Source organism: Myotis davidii, unplaced genomic scaffold (assembly GCF_000327345.1).
Source record: "Myotis davidii unplaced genomic scaffold, ASM32734v1 scaffold65, whole genome shotgun sequence".
NCBI classification, from domain to species: domain Eukaryota; kingdom Metazoa; phylum Chordata; class Mammalia; order Chiroptera; family Vespertilionidae; genus Myotis; species Myotis davidii.
Genome location: NW_006297833.1, coordinates 291,286 through 308,094, shown reverse-complemented (window position 1 = coordinate 308,094; position 16,809 = coordinate 291,286). Strand labels below are relative to the sequence as shown.

The following is a 16,809-nucleotide window of genomic DNA, read 5'->3' as shown; positions in this document are numbered from 1 at the left end:
CCTGTGTGGGTCAGGGGTTGAGCATCGACTTACGAACCAGGAGGTCATGATTCAATTCCCAGTCAGGGCACATGCCCAAGTGATCCATGTACTCTCACATCAAGTTTCTGTCTCTTCCTCTCCCTTCCTCTCTAAAATCAATAAACTATCCTTAAAAATCAAACAAACAAATAAACAAAAAACCCAGGAGAAAGTATCTGTGACCTTTGGTTAGGCAAATATTTCTTTGATACAACACCAAATACATGACTCACGAATGAAGAATTCAATAAACTGGACTTTATCAAAATTTAAGTATCTTTGTTCTTTGAAAGGTAACTGTTAAGAGGATGAAAAGATAGAAACCTGGAGAAAATATTTGTATATCACATATCTGAGAAAGGACTTTTATCCAAAACTGTCAAAATTCCTTAATAGAGATCATATCCAATAACACTGGTTAAAAATGTAAACAGATGTTTTACCAAAAAAGATGTAGAGTGGCATACAAGTAATTTGGGAAATGAAAATTAAAACCACATTGAGATATCACTACACAATAAGATTTCTAAAATGTAGATGTTTGTCCAAAGCTCATGTTCCTAAGTACATAGAGCAACTTGAGCTCTTTATACAGTGCTAGTGCACATATTAGTACAACTACTTTGGAAAACAGCTGACGAACTTTAAAAAGGTTATGTATACACATACCATATGCCCAAGCCATTCAGTGGTAGGTATTTACCCAAAAGTAGTGAAACATGTTCATATAAAGACATGAATGCTCATTGCATCTTTGTAATAGCCAAAAACCAGAAAAAAAATTTGTCCATTGACTGAAAGCATAAACAACTGTGGTATTTTGATATTATTGAATATTAATCAGTAAAAAAAACCCCAAATGAAATATAGAGACAATGACATGGATGAATATTAATGATGCCAAGTTAAAGAAGCTAGTTAAAAAAATCAGCATGTACATATGCATGTAGGACTCATTTGTATTAAACTCTAGAACAATGCAGACTAAGTTATAGTGACAGAAAACTGGATTGATCAGTGGTTACATAGTGACCAAAGTAGTGGTGCAGAGAGAAATGGAAGGGAGGGATTTAAAAGAGGCTTATGGAAACTTTTTGGGCAAAACAGATATCTTGATTTGGGTAATGGATTCATTTTGCCTACCTATTTCAAGAGTTATCCAAGTTTATATTTTAAATATGTGCAGCTTATTATATGTTAATTATATCTAAACTAGAGGCCTGGTGCACTGCTGGGGTCCCTCAGCCTGGCCTGCGGGGATCAGGCTGAAGCTGACTCTCTGACATCCCCCGAGGGGGTCCTGGATTACAAGAGGGCGGTTCTTGGGTGATGCACCCTGGAATCAGGCTCCCTCCTCTCTGCTTCTGGGTGCATCACCCGAGAATTGCTGCTGCCAAGTGACCGTAGCTTGGCAGCTCCTGCGTTGAGCAACTGCCCCCTGGTGGTCAGTGCACGTCATAGCTGCTGGCCAATTGGCCAGTTGCTTAGGCTTTTATATATACAGATAAAGCTGTAAGAATAAGTCACCAGGTCATGTTTCATTCAGAGAGTGGAAAGATTACTGATAACAACTGAATCATTAAAATAGGTAAAGCAAGATAGGTAGAGCTCATTATAAGGAGCTGTACCATGGAAGATATTTTATGGTTTATTAATTTTTTATGTGATTAAAAAGAAACATGACCTATATTTAGGAATATAGTGGTTTCTCAATCATTCATCACATTATCTTAAGACAGTCTTTTTCTTAAGCTCTTTGATGTACTACAAAATACTACATAATATTTTGTGTTCTGTTTTCATTTAGTATATACCTCTTCCTGTTCTTTCTGCCTAATTAAAAAAATATTTAATACCTGCATTTTTTATTTTGTCACACTAATTACATTAGTTTCTTAATTTATGGGATAGTTTTTTTGTGGGCTTAAGTAAGTATTCTGTTTGTAGTGGAATCCAGCAGAGCATTAAATACTGTTACTTTAAAAGCAGCGAATCAAATGATAGTAAGCAGTCATAAAATTGAATTAGAAACCACATCAGAAAATATCTTCATTTGTAAATAAGCCTGTATTGGTCATTTGTAGATGGCAAATACGGTACTATTTTGGTTGGATAGGATGTGTGGATTGAAATATTAATTATCTGTATAATAGAGGAATATGCAAATTAGCCAGGATGCCATAACATCACAACCGAATAGCAGGGACCTGAGGCTGCATGGCGGCTGGCCGGGGTGAGGGACCTCAGGCTGTACCCCCCGCCCTGTAAGGCTTGATGAAGACCTCAGGCCGCGCTCCTCACCTGGCAGGGCTTGATGGGGGACGTCAGGCCGTGTCCCCCGCCCCAGTGCCAGGCTTGGGGACCTCAGGCCATGCCCCCCCCACCCTGGCGCTGGGCCAGGGGACCTGTGGCTTTGCCCCCCGCCCAGCAGGGCTTGACGGGGGACCTGAGACTGCACCCCCTGCCTGGAGGGGCTTGACAGGGGTGGGGCTGGCTGGGTCTGGGTCTCCTGTGTTTTCAAAGTGCGTGTGGTTGGTGGGTGGGGACTTGATTCTAGGTCCTGCAGTGTACCCCAGACTCTGACAGGAGGGAGATTTTCATATATACCTAATTTTCTTTCATCTCTGACACTTCTATTATAGAGAAAGGGCAAATAGCAATATTAAAATATTTCCTCTAATTCCCTTTTAATGTGCATGAATTTTGTGCACTGGGCCACTAGTTATTTCATATAAAATGTAATGATAAAATTGTAACTGTACTTTTGAAGCTGAAGGTCAGGACTCTTGATTTAGTATATATTTCTGTCTAGTGCGGACAGGTGCCATTCAAATGTTGAGGGATGATGCCAGTTTGGAGAACTCACTACATTGGGGCCTTGACTTACGAGTGTCCCGACTAACGAGTTTTTTGAGATACCAGCTGTCTCTCGGCCGATTTTTTGCATTGAGTTGTTAGAGTAATTTGAATTAACGAGCTCCTTAATGAGCTCCTTAACGAGCTCGGTCTCAGAACAGTTAAACTCGTAAGTCAAGGCTCCACTGTATATAAAAAGCACTTGGTTGCTTTTGGCATGGAAGATGCAGTATAAATTTAAGTATATGAGAACCCCAAATTCTATTTTTATTGATAAATTCTCACAAAATGAATGTCTGCTATTTAACTTGAATAAGCATTGGTTTTTTAAAGTGCATTTATAGCTGTTTAAGATATAAATAAAAATTAGGGTTTAAAATATGAATAGAAATCAGAATAGAAGTAGACAATGTAGCAGAAATATACCGTATTTTTCCGTGTATAAGATTCTATTTTTTTCTAAGACCGTTAGACTGAAAATTGAGGGGCATCTTATACATGGAATTCAGCCAAGGAGGGAGCCACGCGGGTGCATAACTACCCATACCTTGTCAAACAGGCTTCCTCCAATCACGAGCCTTACTGTTACTGAAATCAGCTGATGCCGTAATTGGTGGTGGAGGTGGAGAGTGTGCAGATGCAACAGGCACCAAGCGTTCTGAGCCTTTAAAGATGTCAAAAAATAAAAAAGATAAATACCAGTAATTTTACTCTGCAAAATTCAAACTGAATGTAAACAGCTATGCAAAAGAGCATGGAAATAGAGCTGCAGAGAGACAGTTTGGACCTCTTCCCACTGAGTGTATGATCAGACAGTGGAGAAAACAGGAAGAACAACTCCTTAAGATGCCAAAAAAGAAGAAGGCCGTAAGAGGAAAACCAGCAAAATGTTTAAAATATTGATTTCTTAATTTTGAGTTGGAAAAGTGAGTCTTATACATGGGGGCATCTTATACACGGAAAAACGTAATTATCTTTGTATTAAAAATGCAAATTTAATATTATAGGAACATACCTAGGTAGTTATGAAGGTATTATTCTAAATCATAAGGCGGGAATAATAAAACTTTGATCTTCTTTTTCACTATTTCTTTCCCAATTCATTTCATTCTCTTTAGTGTTGTTGATGTTAGGCAAATAATTTATATAACCCAAGTAAGTTTGAGTCTTCAAGATACAAGCTTCACCTCCTTTAACTGAGATAAATTGTTTATTTTCTGATAAATAGATAATTCATTTTATTGTGATTGGTTTTACTCACCAGTTTTGCCTTGTCTGTTAAAGTATTTTTCTTAACATGTTAAAGGTATGTGCCCATGCTGTTGTGCTTTATAAAACCCTTATTTATTTTCTGAAACACTAATATTAAAGCAGTTTTAAGAGTACATTTTTTATTATAGTTATTATAACTAATTTTATTATGAAAATGTCCATTATTATACTTATTACATTAAATATTTCTGGTTCTCTAATCAGGCTGTAGGAATTTGTATTATCTGTAATAGTAGCTTTACTCTCTTATTCCTAGATTTTGTTGTTTTGTGTGTGATGTACCTAAATTCTGTATAATTTATTTTTCTGCTCTTTAAATCTCTTTAGTCAAATACTCAAGAGTTGAATAAAAAGAAACCTTTCAAACCACCAAAGGGAAATGCCTAGCCATCTTAAACAAAGGAGGGAGGATTTTAGGCTCCTTTTTTTACTTCTTAATTAAAATTTACCTTTGGGTAGGTTTTTTGCATCTGTGGTTGTTGGGTATCCAGAAGTTGCAGTTTAGTGTGTAAATTTTCAGTTATATTATTTTTAATAACTTACTTTAATAAATTTTTAATTTAAATTCTTTATTGTTTAAAGTATTACATGAGTCTGTCCATTGGTTATGCTCATATGCATGCATACATAGTCCTTTGTTTCATCTCTTACCCCCTTACCCCCCACCTTCCCTCATAGTTTAGACAATCTGTTCGATGCTTCTGTCTCTGGTTCTGTTTTTGTTCATCAGTTTATGTTGTTCATTATATTCCACAAATGAGTGAGATCATGTGATATTTATCTTTCACTGACTGGCTTATTTCGCTTAACATAATGCTCTCCAGTTCCATCCATGCTGTTGCAAATGGTAAGAATTCCTTCTTTTTTATAGCAATGTAGTATTCTATTGTGTAGATGTACCACAGTTTTCTAATCCACTCATCTGCTGATGGGATATTTTAATAAATTTTGAGGTCCTTTATACTTTGTTAGAATGACATTTTATGATGATTTGTTTGGCAAAGGCAGAATAGACTTTCATCACCTATTTTTCATTTATAGGATTCCTTAAAAGTAGACTTTCAAATTAATTTAAAAAGATTTAATATAGAAAAACTCAGCTTTGAAATCAGATATACTGTTATTCATACTAAATGTAAGATATATGTGAAGTGGAAATTGGGTAATACCTATTTCTCAGGAACATGCTACTAAAAAGTTTTGTATGCATATATAATTTTCTTTGTCTAAATTTGCTTTTCTTAGTAATTTTGTAGTCCTGAAGTTTCCATTTTCATAGACATTTTGAACTCTTTTACTAAGGTATCTAATTGCTTTTATCTTGACTCCATCTTTTAAAATAGGTTTAAGATTAACTAGTACACACAGATTTAGCTCCAAAGTGATCCTTTTAGTAGCCGTTTTTCCTTATAACTAGGGATTAACACATCAGTAAAATGTGTTGGCTTATTTTCTACTCCAGAAATTAAGGAATTGATCATACATTTAAAGAACATGCCATGATTTTGGAAAACTTTAGAATTTTGAAGATTTTACTATGTGTATGTGTGTTTGTGTGTGTGTATGTGTGTGTGTGTGTGTGTGTGAGAGAGAGAGAGAGAGAGAGAGAGAGAGAGAGAGAGAGAGAGAGAGGAGCGGGGCGGGGGAGAGGAGGGTTACATATTTTTCTTTAGAAAATGTATTTTGGAGCAGGCTTGATAGCCCTCTCCCCTGACCCCCCTCCCAGAATTTCATGTCTTAGATGTGGGCAGTAAAAGAGGTTCATTTTATATATTTAGTATATTTTAATTAATCTCGGATTAACATTTCCTCTCTATTTTATCACTTTGTGTTTAATTTTCCCTGGCATGCACCTGGTAAAATATCATTTGTTTTAGAGTTTAAAATTAGGGTAGCCTGTTGACTTATCTTTCAAATTTAGACTTAATTTATATGTATACATAAAATATGGGCTAAAGTATGAACATACTGAATTCTTTCTTTGGTTGACCCTATTGGAAGTTGAATTCAAATGATATCACTCATGTTAATGGTCATTGAATCTTTATTACACTCAAGCATGTAGAATTTACTGGCTGGTACACTCAGTGGTGAGAGCATCAGTCCTCCTCCAGGGGTCTCGGGTTCATGGTCAAGGGTGAGTACCTGGGTTGCAGGTTCCATCCCTACCCCAGTTGGTGTATGCAGGAGGCAACCAGTCAATGTGTCTCTCACATCAGTGTGTTTCTCTCTCTTCTCTCTCTTTTTCTCTCTCTGACGCCTTCCCTTCCTCCCTTTCACTGTTTCTTAAAAAAAAAAAATCAATGGAAAAAATATCCTTGGGTGAGGATTAACAAAAAACCCCCACAATTTAATAAAATAAAATATTTATTAAAATATTTAAAATAAAATATTCAGAAAAATATTTAGGATATTCATTTGTTTCACATGGACAAAAATATAGACCATTTATGAATTTGAAATACAGTCTCATGTTCTAGTAGTTCCTTTTTTTTTTTTTACATCCTCACCCAAGGTTATGTCTATTGATTTTGAGAGAGAGAGAGAGAGAGATATCAATGTGAGAGGGAAACATCGATTGTTTGCCTCTGGTACTGACTCCAACTGGGGATTGAAACCACAGCCTAGGTATGTGCCCTGACTGGGAATTGAACCCACAACCTTTTGGTGTACAGGACGATGCTCCAACTAACTGAACCACCCAGCCAGATCTGTTTTAGTAGTTCTTAAAGCCAAAAGTACCATGCCACTTGAATATATAAAATGTGACTTACTACATTGATGAAGAAATTTTTTAATATAATCGTATGGCAAAATATATATTTTTAAAATATATTTTATTGTTTTTTTCCAGAGAGGAAGGGAGAGGGATAGAGTTAGAAACATCAATGAGAGCGAAACATCGATCAGCTGCCTCTTGCACACTCCCTTCTGGGGATGTGCCCGCAACCAAGGTACATGCCCTTGACTGGAATCGAACCTGGGACCCTTGAGTCCGCAGGTTGACGCTCTATCCACTGAGCCAAACCAGTTAGGGCTGGCAAAATATTTTTAATATAATGTAAGTTACTTTGCAGGCATTGGGGCCTCTATTGCGTTTTCCTTCTATTTTGATTTTTTTTCTATGTATGCCTTGCTTATAAGTGTTTTTCTGGACTTTACTCTGTTACTTAAATATATGGTACCATATAATTGAGAAAATGTATTAAATGCTTACAGTAAAGGAAGTGATTAATTTTGGAATAAAGGCAGTTTTGACCTTTATACTGGTAGAAGTGGTTTAAAGATAGTAAATTTGAAACTTGTTGCTCAGTTTTGAGGTAGTCTCAACCTCCCAGTTCTCTAAAATGTCTTAGGATAGTTTGGTAATGATGCATATTTGACAATAAAGGCAAATTTTGCATGTTTCTGAGGTTAAACTCTGCAAATGAAATTAAAATTCAGAAAATTGATTAAAAAACTCCCTTGGAATTTATTTATACCATCCCAAAATATGAAAACTAAAAAACAATGTAAATCTTTTCAGTAAAATATTCTACTCAGTAAATAAAAACACTGTGGAATAATGCCTAGTAGATTCAATGTCTTTTTTGGGCTTAAAAGTGTGTTAACTTACTATATTTGATTTTTAAATAGACACCAAATCCTACTGCAAGCGAGTTTATTCCTAAAGGAGGATCAACCTCCAGGCTGAGTAATGTGTCCCAGTCAAATATGTCTGCCTTCTCTCAAGTTTTCTCTCACCCATCCATGGGAAGTCCTGCTGCTGCTGGATTAGCACCAGGTAAGTTGGGTAACTTTCGAGTGAGTTCCAGATACTAAATTTGTAAGCACCATTTGCTGCTAGTTTATCAGAACTGAAATTGTATATTTGAATTTGAACACATTATAAGTTTTATGTTGTAGACTTTAGTAACAGAGTTGAAAAATTAAAAGTGAAATTTAAATATGAAAAAAGAATATTTAAACTTGTTTAAAAGCACAGAAATAAACTTGAAGAAAATGGTTATTTAGGAAAAATATCTATCTGAACCTCAGTACTTACCTTTTTTAAAAGTCAGTGCTGTTTCACTCAAAAACTTCTGTAAGAGCATAAGAAATAAAATATTGATGAGTATGTGTGCTTCACAATCCTTTTGTATTAAATTTCTAAAGAATAGCTTATTCTATATAATTCAAAATATAAGTTTAGATGTATTTCTTACCTTTCAGATGTTTGATTATAAGCCTACCAGTAATTCTTTTTTTTTTTTTTAAATATATTTTATTGATTGTTTACAGAGAGGAAGGGAGAGAGATGGAGAGTTGGAAACATCGATGAGAGAGAAACATCGATCAGCCGCCTCCTGCACATCTCCTACTGGGGATGTGCCCGCAACCCAGGTACATGCCCTTGACCGGAATCGAACCTGGAACCCCCCAGTCCGCAGGCCGACGCTCTATCCACTGAGCCAAACCAGTTTCGGCACCAGTAATTCTTTTTAATCCTCACTTGAAGATATGGTGCTCTTTTTTAAAAAAAATATATTGACTTGAGAGAAAGAAAGAGAGAGAAACATCCATCAGTTGCCTTCCATATTTGCCGCAGCCTGGGTATGTGCCGTGACTGGAAATGGAACCTGGGAACCTTTTGATGTATGGGACAATGTTCCACCCAGCTGAGCCACTTGGCCAAGGCTGTAATAGTAATTTTTAATTGGGTAAAGTATTATAAACAATAGTAGAAAATAAATAGTAGGAAAGAATGTATTAGGGGTCACTGAGGTAGGCAAAACAATATTTCTCAGTCATTTTCTCTCAAGTTTACCTATAATGATAGAATAATTTGAACAAATGCACTTAGGGGTTCTGAGGCATGGTTCATAGTGACCCTTTGAGAACTCTATTTTTTTTTTAAGTTCTCTGTTTTATCTTAATAATTCATTCAAAGTTTGCCTTCTAGTCCGTGACATAAGCATTTATTATAATAAAAATAAGAAAAATTTCTTAGATAATTAACATCACCCATCTCTACTGCGGTGTATCTTAGAAAAGTAAGGTATGCAAAATTATATTGAATTTATCGTAAGTGCCGAGCAGGTTATCTTGTGTCTGTAAAATGTTGGAGCTCCCCACACAGATTATGTTTCTAGAACCTGTACTGGACAATCATCACTTGGTCTTGAATGTTTCAAAAAACAGAAACAGAATGAAATAAATGCACACTAATGAAGCCAGACTAGCTGGATCAGCCTGGAATTAGTACTGCCTCCAGGGCTTAACCAAATTATTAAGAGAAATCATTGGTTTTTATACTGATAAGGAATCAAGGACCTTTTGGGGAAGAATGAGGGAATGTAATGATAACTTTATGGAACAGAGTATCTGGTTTAGCATGTAAAATATCAAATGTACTCAGGCTAAATAACCTTGTGCTGCCAAGGATTTTATCAATGCCTCCTTCCCCTCCCTTTCTCTCCCACTCTTTCTCTCCACTCATCTCCCTCTTCTTTTCAGCCCCTTTTCCCTCACTTGTCCCCTTACCTTTTCTTCTACCCTCAGGTTTAGTTAAATTTGTAAACATTTTCCCTTCTCTAGAGAGCAGTGTCAGAATTGAATATTCCTGATAGCCTAAAGGTTTTACTTGTAAGTAATATGCTACTATGATTTTTCTCGCATTGAGGTGTGTTTACATTGTGTACATGAGCATAATCTCCATGTCAGCTATACATCTAAAATTTCTTAGAGATTGTCCAGATTTCTGAGCAGTGTATATAAAGCACCCACAGTAATAGTATTCATATGCCAGTTAGTTGGCTTTTGTAATTAAGTACCAGTTTATTTTGGCATAACAATATAACTTCCCTTGTTTCAGAAATTAACATTTTGTTCGTAACTTTGATCAGACTTGTTCAAGCTTACCATTAAAAAATAGGCTTTATAAATATTGGGGGAGTTAAAAATGTCAAAGACAATTTTAGATCTTGAAAATGTTTAGTTTTAAAAATTTATAATGCTGTGGTATTTAAGTGTTTTAAAAGGTATTGTGTGTAGGTAGGTGTCTCATTGGCCCCCAGAGGTATTGTAACCTAAATTTGGAATGAAATTAATTAATTTAAAAATTAAATTAGGTGAGAAACTACTTATTTTTCTACATAGTTCTAATGTTAAAATGGTCCTTTACTTCCTATTCATGAGAGTAATTACTGTCTGGAACCATTGGAAGTAAGTCAGTATATCATATTAAATACATCCCTAAAATTTTTATACATGTTATTTAAAAATTGTTCTTCATTAAAAGGAGAATCAACTAAGCTAAAACATTTTCCAAAAATACTGGAATGATGAATTGTTTTGCACTTATTATTTCTTCGTAATTCTTTTAGTTAATGGCTTAACACTTTAAGACTCTCTGGAGATGAGCAAAGAAAAAATTAAGTCTGACTGATTTTCAGGAAACCATTTTATTCCCCCCCCCACCCCCCTCGCAATGTCTTCCATTACTTTTTACCCACAAATGCTATTTTTTCCAAGGCCTAGGAAAGATTGTAAAATTTCTACTTTATTGTTGTAGAATAAAAGGGGTCAAAGTTTACCTTAGTGATGATTTAATTTATCATTAGTGCTTCCTGTCTACTATAGGTATAACCTATTGATAATTTTGTTATAAAGTTTCATTTTCTTTTTTTCAACTTCTAGTCCAGATTATTATCCTTGAAAATATATCAAACTATTGTTTTTCTAAAATCTATATAAATTAAGGCTTAAATATTTTGACAAAGTAAACTAGAATAATGCCATTTTTATTATCTATGAAAAAATGCATACTTAAATATATCTCCTGACCACAATGTAAACATATTTGAACAAAGTTCAGTAGATATTAAGATTCAAAATTTCCTCAAATTGTAAGAAACAAAAGCACAATTCCGGGAACATAGTAGATCTTGAGCGAATCAAGTCTCTTTTTGAAAAACTTGTTTTGGTCACTTTTAAAATGATTCATATTTTAAAAAAGTTTAAATGCAACAAGTGAAACTTTAAGTAAAAGTTAAATTAGACTTAAAAGTATTTAGAAGTATTAAAAATATGGAGCCCATGTTGTGTTTCCATTGAATTGTATACACAACCATTTTATTCTATTTTAATTTAAGAAATCAAGGATTTATAGTTTACTTGTTTTATGCACATTTAACCTAAGAACAATAGCAAAATCTTATATATCTTCTATTAAGGTAGTTGTTATATGAGTATGTGATATGGCATTTAACTTGGGTACTTTTCTCTGGTCACAGCTTATATTATCCTGATGTTCAAAAGTTAAGAAGCACAGGTTTAACACAGACTTAGCAAAATTTATTTCAGTTTATTTCCAGAACATGTTATAGTAAGAGTACTTTTAGAGTAATGCATAAGTCTAAAGATATATTTTTCTAATAGCCTTTGCTTTAGGCAAACAGTTTTTGAATAGATTTTTAGGAATGAAAATATGATTATACTAAGTATATGAAATAATAGTTTATGCTTAAATTTTTTGTGCCATGAAAATAATTTTATCATGAGAACCAATTGCTGAAAGTTTTTCTTAATCAGAATTTTTCCTAAGAGTGTTTTGATTTGGTAGTAGACTTAGTAAACTAAGTCTTAATGTGCTGTAATTACCTCAAAATTAGCCACAGTCTATTTGAAAGTGTTTAAGAGAGGTAGTAATAGGAGCATACAGTTCTGGATGGTATATGATATATCATCTGGCAGCTTAATGTGCGATTTTGACTCAGGAATTGAGCATCTCTTGGTCTGCTTAATTGTGTGTGGACACTTGTGAGGGGCAGAGGGGAGTTCTTGGACTTGAAAATGCCATCATTGATTCATAAATGAAAGAGCTGTAAGTGACTTTGTTCTTTCAAGAAAGGATGGTACAGATATTTGGACCATTTGATACACTTTATTGTAAATTATTATGGCAAATCTCAGATGATTGATTTGGGGAAAAGCATTTATTTATACTAAACTTAAAATTATTAAATAATTGTATTCATTTATTATGCTTTTAGATCCAGATTTTGAAATGATGAGTCATTTCTTATATATTCCTGAGGGTACCAGATTGATGGGTAAAATTGGCTAATATTCCTTAATATATTTTTTTGGCTTGTTCAAGGTATAGTAAAAAGGGAAAATTTATATTCATTATTCTTGTTTAAAAATATTGAAGTATTAAACTGTATATAATACATTATTTAAAATAGAGTTATTTATTTGTACTATTGAAAGGTTTGGATTAGGAGATTTCTTTTACCTCTAAAGTTCAATGCTAAAAAATAAAGTTTTATGATTCAGTAGCTCTATAGCATTTCATATCATAGATTAATACAATGGAGGCTTAATTCAATTCAATTGCATAGTAGTTGGCTTATGTGGTAATCTAATATTGGTTATTGATCCAGGTGGAACCTTTGGGGTTTACATAGTTCAGCCTTGTGCCAGTTTAGAGGTGGCATTCTTGAAAGATTATAATCTAGCTTGTGCTTTGTCATTTATAGAATGTACATGGCAGTCCAGTGTACATTTTTATAATTTGGATAAAATAGAAAATTACATTGTATTTGAATTAAACGCTCTCTTGTCTTTTACTTACTAGTCCTAATTCTTTTTCTTTGTATTGAATGGAATAAATAAAAATCATTTCTGCATGATAGCCCTTTCAATTATTATTATTTTTTAGGTTAGTTGTTTGTATGTGTGTGTCCATGTAATTGATCTGTTTGTATGACTGAAAAACAAGAGAGAGAACAGACTAAAAGAATAATTGCTAAAATTAACAAACTGTATAGGTAAAAAATCATGAACTGTTGTAAGTCATAATGGCTGGAACACTAGGTGGATAAAATTAAATCTACAGGCCTTTCTATCTCACTGTATCACTACTCTGATATCCAGCTAAGGAGTGTACATACCATTAGGAAAATAGGACATTCTGTTAACAGTCTTATAGATGGTGAATATCTAAGTTCATATTTAAAGTGTATCTTAGTCTCTACATTAAAATCACTAAGGGCATAAAAATTTCTTAAGGTATCATTTTAGATTGCTTTATGTTTCACTAAATGGTATAATTACTAAAAGTAAGAATTGTAAAAGTAATTATGTAATTCTTAAACATTATCATGTTTTATAGGATGTAACAAAAAAGATGTAATTATTTTTCAAAAGTCTACTGGATTATAATTATTTTTCAAAAGTCTACAGATTCTGTGGGACTGTCAAATAGTTCTATCATAGTATTTTGATATTTCAGTTTCAGCTGATTTCTCTGAATTATTTTGACACATAATAGCAGCAGAGTTAGTTTAACATTAAAATGTTCTAATTGTTTGAAATATCAGTCTGTATTTCTTGAGTATATTACAAATTCCTTAAGAAAAAGGGATCTTTTCATTTCTTACCTTGTACAAACTAGTTTCTTTTCTGTTTTGGAAAAAATGTTTTATTTGGTGGGTTTCTCTTAAGTACAGTGATTTTGAATGATTCAGTAAGCATCTTTGATGAACTTCTAGAAAATACAAATGTTCAAGAGATGAATAGTCATATAAGGAACAGAAACAATCCTGTTGAAAGTTTAACTGCATCAGAACTAGAGTCTCTGTGTTTTGAAGTGCTAAAACATTCTTAAAACCGGTTAAAATATTTGTAAGTATTATGTTTAAATTGCATGTTTCCATTTTTTGTAACTACTTTGTTTTTCAGGTATATTCAACAGAATCACTCAAACCTTTCCAGGTTTTCTTATTGGGAATTGCTTTCTACATTAAAAAACAAAATACAAATTTATAGTTAAGATCTGGGACCCTTGAGGTTTTGTGAAGAGGGCCTTTTCACTACCCTGTAATGTTGAGCTTATCCTAGATGGGGGCTGCTCTGTGTATGCATGTATATGGATATAGATGTTGATGTCCCAAGGAAGGTTACTAACAGTTGAACTGTAGAGTCATAACTGGCTTGGGAGTATTTGCTGGCTGTATTTCTTTCCCAGTTGGGAATTTCAAGAAACTGAGGCAAGACGTTAATGGTACAGAGAGGTATGTGGCTGCTGCATCTGACTTGGAGACCTGTCAGGTAAGGCTTAAATAGTTCCCAGTAGGTACTGTTTACTGGCTGAGAAATCCTTGGTTAATGTATTCTGCTAGGTTTGAGAGATCCTGTTGTGGACTACCTGTTTAAATCTCATATATTGGCTGACTTGTCCCTTAATTAAGGGGTAGGGGCTAGATAGGAGTGGCTAGGGCTCTCTTTGACTATAGGCTCAATAGTGTACACCTGCAGCGATGTTATTGCTGCTCTTGAGCCACTTTCATTGGGCTTCAATGCCTTTAGAATATGGTACCAGTTTTTCTACTAAAGTAGCTGTGGCATTTGGGATACCCTTTGATCACCATGTTTTAGCATCTTTATTTCTATAATATAATAAGAGATGATTTTAAGTCTTTCTAATCTAAAATTCTCTTGTTTTGTGATACATTGATCTATAGGAGAGAGGTACACTAAAAGGAGACAGAAATGAAGACAGTGATGAGAGGTAACAAAAAGAGAAGAGTTTGATTTTTGTTTTAGACTTCAAAAGGATTTCAAAGGCATATGGACTTCCTATGTAAATTGGAAATCCTATCAACGCTGCCTTTGCATCCTAGATGGAGATGAGGGGAGTTTTGTTTCCATAGTATAAGATTAGAGTCTGCAGTAACTCAGAGTGTTACAGTGGTTTTGGATTAACTGAGAGGCAGAGAGAGCACATACCTGATTCTTTCCTGGAGGTGGAGAGTTAGAAGTCAGTCTTTTTCTTTCCTTTTATTCAAATAATTTAACAGCTCCAGGGATCATTTTTTTCTTTAACCATTTGATACTAATGGTATCTAGTGCATTGTAGCTACTCAGTGTTTGTGTAAGTAAAAGTACTGTGCTGTGTGTAACATGTCTACGAAGGGTCCTTTAATTCTGTAGGAATAAACTCAATGGTGGCAGCCTCTTCTGTTTCTTGAATTTGATTCTTCTCAGTTTGGTCATATTCATATATGAAAGTCATCTGTTTTTCTTACTCCTTTTGCCTTTCAGATGTGCAGTTACCCTGAGTAGGGAATGTGGGAAGGGTCTGAGTGAAAGGAGAGGAATTAAGAGATGTATCCCTTTTAAGACCTAGTGCACACAAACATGTAAAACCTACCATGAATATTCAGATGAGGACTGCATGTTTATATGGTGATAATGTTTACTTCTGGGATTTTTTTTTTTAGTCATGAATCTCTTACATATTGATATGTCTGAAGTGAGATATTATTTCATAAACATCTTCCCATATTTTAGATGTGGTTTTCCAGATTTTAGGTTGATATTCCTATAAATTGAAACTAGTAACTGAAAGTCCCATTGTGGGCCTTTGTATTTTTTAGAAAACAGTAAAATGAATAAGATAGTAGTATTAATTGTAGTCATCAAACTGCTGTCTAAGCCATAATTTTGTATGGACTATAATCTTATTTCCCACTGTTTGTGATGTTGAAATAAATAGATCCAAAATGTAATGACTTCACAGGACAAATTTATTTCTTGCTTTGTAATGGTCCAGGCAAGTGTTCAGTTGTCTGGGATGCACTCTTCCACATAGTCACTTAGGGGTCCAGGTGAAGTGGCTTCTAGGTATCTCTCCAGTCATCTGGAAGGGGGAAAGCATGGAAGAAGATGAGTGGGAAGTTGTTATGGACAAGTCTGGAAATTGGAAGCTCCTCCAGGGGTGATGGTCTACCAAAATCTAAATTTCCTTTTTTTTTTAAGGGGCTTAGCTACATTTCCCAGGCTTTTCTGGATGCAAAATTTTAACAGTTGAATTATGTACTTACATTTTTGGGCATTATCTTACTTGCATCTTTTGTTATCTGTGGCTACAATAATTGATTTATCCAGCATCATAAGAAATGAAGCTTTCCAGCATACCTTACTTTTTTGGATATCAGACATGTTATAGCTTTGTCAAAACTTTACATTTTAAGCCATTTTCAAAGAAATATTTCCAAAATTTTGTTGCGTCAGACAAAATATGTTATTGTTAATGACCTGTACTCAAATTTACATACCTTGGTTATTGTATTGAACCAGAATACAATTGATACCCTTTAGGTATGAGAGTTCATAGAGCAATTTGTAATTACTTAAATTTTTTACCCTTTGCATTGTCCTCCTGCCCCAGTATATTAGATTCTAACTCTTTGAAGGTAAGGCCTTTTTCTTGTTCTCTGAATCTGTTGTGATGCTGATTAGATTATTTTTCTTGGGATGCCTTTCTGAGATCCACTGCTCTACTAGGTGCTCTATGCTATCTTCTCTCCTTTTTCTTTTTCTTCTTTTCAAAAACTACATTTTTATTGATTTCAGAGAGAGAGAGAGAGACAGAGAGAGAGAGAGAGAGAGAGAGAGAGAGAGAAATATCAATGATGAGAGAGAATCATTGATTGTCTGCCGCCTGCACACCCCCTACTGGGGATCAAGCCGAAACCTGGGCATGTGCCCTGACCAGGAATTGAACTGTGACCTTCTGATTCATAAATCGACGTTTAACCACTGAGCCATGCTGGGTACAAATACAGTTTTAATAGAACTGGGCAACAGGAATTTCTTTCACTTTAGTAATGT

The 16,809-nt window shown here is 34.5% G+C and overlaps 1 protein-coding gene across 4 annotated transcripts in view; it reads left to right on the top strand.

Moving 5' to 3' along the window:
• PAN3 (PAN3 poly(A) specific ribonuclease subunit) overlaps positions 1-16,809 on the top strand; it is a 141,105-nt gene that overhangs the window by 47,928 nt on the left and 76,368 nt on the right. For 2 of the 4 annotated variants that reach the window (XM_006773672.2, XM_006773674.2), the window contains one exon: positions 7,786-7,933. The exons of 1 other annotated variant lie outside the window; for it this stretch is intronic. In XM_006773672.2, coding sequence (XP_006773735.1) covers positions 7,786-7,933 — 148 coding nt within the window. Of the gene's footprint in view, positions 1-7,785; positions 7,934-16,809 lie in introns of those variants that run through there. One more of the 4 variants, XM_006773673.2, reaches the window with a different exon arrangement.